The sequence below is a fragment of the Cryptomeria japonica genome, chromosome 1 (genome assembly GCF_030272615.1).
Source record: "Cryptomeria japonica chromosome 1, Sugi_1.0, whole genome shotgun sequence".
In the NCBI taxonomy this organism is placed as follows: domain Eukaryota; kingdom Viridiplantae; phylum Streptophyta; class Pinopsida; order Cupressales; family Cupressaceae; genus Cryptomeria; species Cryptomeria japonica.
Window position 1 is genome coordinate 211,959,370 of NC_081405.1, and position 5,790 is coordinate 211,965,159.

Here is a 5,790-nt window from a genome sequence, read left to right on the forward strand (position 1 = left end):
GTCTCTGTTTGCATTCCCTGTAATGTCCCTGTTTTTGAGTCTGGTAATGACTCTGTCTGCTTTCCTATCTGCAAGGCGATCAATGGCCTGTGGAATTTTATCCACGTGAGATACAGGCGGACTAAAGGAGGGGGACCCCGCAGAAGTTTCATCCACGACATGGAAAGGGGAAGAGTGTGGAGGTCTAGGTTTGTGGTAGGGGGCTGCATGGGAGTGGGCCTATGAAGGAGAGGCTATGGCATGAGGATAGGTGGGGAGCTCATGGGAGGAAGTGAGCAGAGGAGACACAAGGCCCGTGGAGGGATGAGCACACAGGGAGTAGAGCAGGGAGGGCCCACGAGGTGGAAGGCCTGCGGGAAGCTCGCGGGGAGTCTGCGGGGTTGGCAGGTGCTGCGTGGAGTGAGGGGAGGCTGCAGGGGATCCGTAGGGAGGAGGGGAGACTGTGGGGTGCGGAAGTTGCAGGGAGCCCATGGGGTGTGGGGACATGGAAAGAGGGCCACATGTAGGCTGAGGTGGAGATGAAGACCATCGAGTGGGCTGCCTAGCCAGTTGGGAACAAAAATGAGCCAACATCACCGTAAGCATGATCTTTCAGGTTTTCTCCAACATCAATGTTATTTTGGGGAGGATTCGCTCTGTTTTGCAGACCCCCAAATTCTTAATTAAAAATAGACCAAACATTTTCATCACTCCCTTCATCATTCTTAGTCTGAGAATTATATTCAACAGATGTAGATGTCATAGGAGCTCCCACTGAATGAGAGACCAGAGGCAGAATGCTGGTAGTCGAATTCTGAAATAGAGACATAGGGACATATTCTGTCTCTGATTTATTTGCATCTTGTAGAGTGGGAAAGGTGGTTTCATGAAAAACTACATCCCTGTTGCGAACAATCTTTTTATGAACTGGATCCCACAAACTGAAACCAAACTGCTCTTCTCCATACCCCACAAAGATACATTTCAGTGACTTTGGATCCAATTTCATTCTCTTTTCCTTGGGTATATGCAAGAAGGCTTCGCATCCAAACATATGAAGATGCAAATACAAAATCCTCTTCCCTTGCCATTCCTCTTCTAGAATACCAAAATCCAATTTAGATGATGGACTTCGGTTAATTAAATACACTACTGTGTTACACGCTTCTACCCAAAAATCTTTGCCTAAACTTGCATTAGACAACATACATCGTGCCTTCTCAAGGATTGTTCTATTCATCCTCTCGGCTGCATCATTTTCTTGAGGAGTGAATGGAACAACCTTGATTCTTCTAATCCCATTATCAGCACAAAAATTATCAAATTCATGTGAACAAAATTCCCCACCATTATCTATTTGTAAGCATTTAATCCTATGCCCAATCTGATTTTCAACTAATGCCTTGAAAATTTTAAATTTTGAAAACACTTCTGATTTCCTAGAAAGCATATAAATCCATACTTTTCTTGTGCAATCATCAAGAAATGTTACAAAATAGTTAGCTCCTCCAATGGAGGTTACCTCGGTTGGTCCAAAAACATCCGAGTATACAAGCTCCAGCGGTGTTGTCTTTGTGTCACGCCCACATTTCAAAAACCTGACTCTCTTTTGTTTGCCATAGAGGCAATGTTCACAAAAGGCTAAGTCCACAAGCTTGAGGCCCGGTAGCTGATTTCTTGTATGCATAACATGGAGACCTTTCTTGCTAATGTGCCCAAGTCTTTGATGCCAAAGATCCGCTTTGTTGTCCTCAATCACCATTGCAGCTCCCACTTCACCATGAGTCTTAAAAATGTAAAGATTTCCCACTTTATTACCATTTGCACTCAACATGGTACCATGTGTTACTTTCCATGTATCCGGAAGAAGATTGACATTTAGACCTTGACCAAAGAGCTGTCCAACGGATATCAAATTCCACTTTAATTTTGGGACATGGCGAACATCTTTGAGCAGCCATGTTTTACCACCTTCTGATGGCAGCAATACATCCCCTTTACCTGTAATTTCACAAGCTTTGTTATCTCCTAAAAAAACATTGCCAAATTGCCCTTCATGGCAGTTGATGAATACTTCAAGACATGAGGTAGCATGATAGGAGGCACCAGAATCAAGCACCCATGAATCCAAAGTAGTGTCAGTTATTGAAAGGATTAAGACGCTATCGTCTTTATCATAAACGGTATTTGCTTCGCTGTCCCGCACTCTCTCTTGTGCTCTTTTGAAATTTCTGCAATCCTTTTTCACATGACCCACTTTGCCACAAAACCAACATTCACCATTTCTATTTCTAGACTTCGATCTGTTTGCTGATTTCAAATGTCTATGGTAATTGTTTCTGCCTCTGTTATGACTTCTACCTCTATTATCGATGTTGACCACCATTAAAGCTTCACTAGATGAAGGTGCATCATTCTTTCTTCTCAAATCCTTGCTGAGAAGAGTAGCTGCTACATCATTAAAAACTAATTTATTTTTACCAGATATAGATGTGCTAACTTCTATTACAACACCATCCGAGCTGCTTGGTAAAGAACACAATAACAAAATAGCCTTGCTTTCATCATCTTGTGTCATCCCCACCGAAGTCGCTTGACTAATCAATGTATTAAATTCATTGATGTGGTTTGCCATAGCACAACCTTCCTTCATTTTCAGTTTGTACAAGCGCTTCATAATAAAAACTTTATTTGTAGTCGAAGCCATTTCATATATGGCTGAAAGTCTATCCCATACTTCTTTTGTTGTTGCATCACCCGTGACATTGAAGAGAACATTATTGGACAGCGAGAGAAAAATTGTCACTCTCGCCTTCTTGTCCAATTTTACAAAATCTCCATCAACCATCCCAGCTGGTTTCTTTGCTATCCCTTCAAGCGTGATTGAAAGGTCTTTCTTTATCAGCAAAGACTCCATCTGCACTTTCCATAATCCAACGCTTTGACCGAAGAACTTCTCTATCTTCGATTCTTCCATGATTCTAGAAATTCAAACACCAAAATCTAAACAACTATCTAACCTTGCTCTGATACCAATTGTTAGGATGAAGAAATCGAATTGAAAACAATAGATAAACACAATTAAATATACACAACACAAACAACAAGAACACACAGATTTATCGTGGTTTGGCAATTGCCTACATCCACACTTGAAGTAGGGGAATCACTTTATTATTCACCAATCTGGTTTACATCTACACAGCTGCAATCAGCTCTGGCAATCAATTTGAAAATTAATTACAATCAGCTCTTAAAGAGCTTCCAGAAAGAATATTAGTAACCAAGAGTTTTGGCGGCAAACAAGGAAGGAGTCTGTTGGACTTCAACTTCCAACAATATACTCTACTTATATAAATTAGAACATGTGAATCTTTTTGAAGGATGCATTAATAATTATAAATAAATGGGTATATAACGTGTGATATAAGAGTGCACCTTCATCATAAATTCATACGTCATCTGGATAAAATTCTTTGATTCTGCGTGTATAAATAAGGATGAGCGCACAATCATCTTGGCATATCGTCAAGGAGTAAGTTTCAATGGCAACGAAAACGATGATGCTAAGAATAATAATAATAATTGCCTTGTGTTCAGTGCTGTTAAGGGACCTGCCATGTTCGCGGGGTCAGGCTGTGAAGAGCGGGTGGTGGACGCTCATATCTGCAAATGGCGGCGTCTCAGCCATGCATATGACCACGACCCACAAAGGCACTGTCATTATGTTCGATCGCACAGACTACGGTCAATCTCAGCTACCTCTCGACAAGGGGCGTTGCAGAGATGATAATAACGACATGGCGCTAAAGCACGATTGCTGGGCGCACTCCATAGAATATAACATCGCTTCAAATAAGCTCAGGCCGCTCATGGTCATGACCGATACGTGGTGCTCCGCCGGTTCCTTTGCTGCGGACGGAACATTGGTTAGTACAGGCGGATACAATGATGGCTACAAGGCCGTCCGTTATTTCGCGCCCTGTCAAAATTCTGCCTGTGATTGGGACGACTCTATGCCCGGCAGACTCGCCGACAATCGATGGTATGCAACCAGTCAGATTCTGCCTGATAACAGAGTGATCATTGTTGGAGGCAGAGGAGCTTTTTCATACGAGTTCGTCCCGAAAAGACCCGGAGAAGGGTCTTATTATCTTACGTTTCTGTCGCAGACGAATTTTGCCAACGAGGAGAACAATCTCTACCCTTTTCTCCATCTCTCGTCTGATGGAAACCTTTTTATCTTTGCAAACAAGGATTCAATTCTACTTGATTACAAAACCAACCGTGTGGTGAAGACGTTTCCCACAATGCCCGGCGGGGCGAGGAATTATCCGGCGTCCGGTTCTTCCGCAATGCTGCCATTGAGAGCCTCCGATGGATTTCGAAGGGTTGAAATTCTCATCTGTGGAGGCGCTCCTGATTACGGCTTCAATTCTGCGAATTCCGGGAATTTTATGGATGCAATTCAGAGCTGCGGGAGGATGGTCATCACGGACCCGAACCCCAAATGGGTAATGGAAAATATGCCTGCTCCGAGAGTCATGGGCGACATGCTCAATCTACCAAATGGTGAAATTCTGATAATTAATGGAGCTTTCAGAGGAACCGCAGGGTGGGAAGTGGGAAGAGACCCGGTTTTTACTCCTTATCTTTATAGACCTAATGCAGTACCGGGAAACCGGTTTTCTACGTTGGCTTCCTCCACCATAGCCAGAATGTATCACTCCACTGCTAATGTTTTGCCTGATGGCAGGATCCTCGTCGGGGGATCGAATCCTCATGCAGGGTATGTTCTATCTGGAACTACTTATCCAACTGAACTTCGCCTTGAAGCTTACAGTCCCTATTATTTAGATCGTTCCTATCAGGCCTTTAGGCCCACCATAACCGGCTTATCTGCTTCTTTTATTCGATATGGAACAAAGTTTATTGTTCAGTTCACTGTTCCCAATTACAGTCCCAACAATATTGAGTTCCATATTTATGCCCCTTCTTTCACAACTCATGCTTTTTCAATGAACCAGAGAATGCTCGTTCTAGCAGCAGATACTCCCAAAAGAGCAAGAGGAATATACTTTGTGGGCCTGATAGCACCTCCAAATTCTGTGGCGGCGCCGGCGGGGCACTACATGTTGTTCGTGGTTAACGGTGGAATTCCAAGCGTGGCCGAATGGATTCATTTGTCTTAGAAGTAATAGTCTTTGTGAGAGTGTGAATGATAATATAGTTTGTGAACTGTATAAATTACAATATGTTTTTAAGTTTTGGGGGTGGGAATAGGTACTACTAAGAGTCTTATGACTAAGCTATGGGATTGGTTGAGCAGAAATTGTACTTTTCCACCATATTAAGATTGAATTTGGCGTTGGGAGTATGCATTATGTGCATCGTCCTGTGTTAGTCTTCTCGTGGCATCAAATAATGTCTCACTGTTCTTTTACAGTTGTGACCAAAATTCTATCCTACATGCGCTGCCTATCGTCACAAGATGATTGCAGTAACTTGTAACTTTGTAATGACTTTTATTATCTGAGTTTTGAGAAACAAGAATAAGACCTGCTCGGTCGAAACTTCTGTGTCTTATCCTTTTTCATCTCACAGTTTGCTATTTGGGCATGCAAATTTCAAAAGAAAAAACGTACAAATGTGCAAAAACAAAAAACAAACATAGCCGGATCAGTATGTAATATGGGATTTCAACCTGATCTCGAGCATATTTCATGGCCATCTATAAAACAAGCAGCAGGTCATGAACTATTTTGTTTTGGTTTTCGGGAAGAGGAGGTGGAGGAAGGGCTGTGGCTAAAC

At 42.6% G+C, this 5,790-nt stretch overlaps 1 protein-coding gene across 1 annotated transcript; it reads left to right on the plus strand.

The window, feature by feature from the left end:
• The first annotated feature begins 3,524 nt into the window (after nt 1-3,524).
• On the plus strand, nt 3,525-5,517 carry LOC131030348 (aldehyde oxidase GLOX). Its single transcript, XM_057961113.2, has one exon. It carries the CDS (start codon nt 3,525-3,527, stop codon nt 5,169-5,171), a length of 1,647 nt encoding a protein of 548 aa, XP_057817096.1. The 3' UTR covers nt 5,172-5,517.
• The last annotated feature ends 273 nt before the right edge of the window (nt 5,518-5,790 follow it).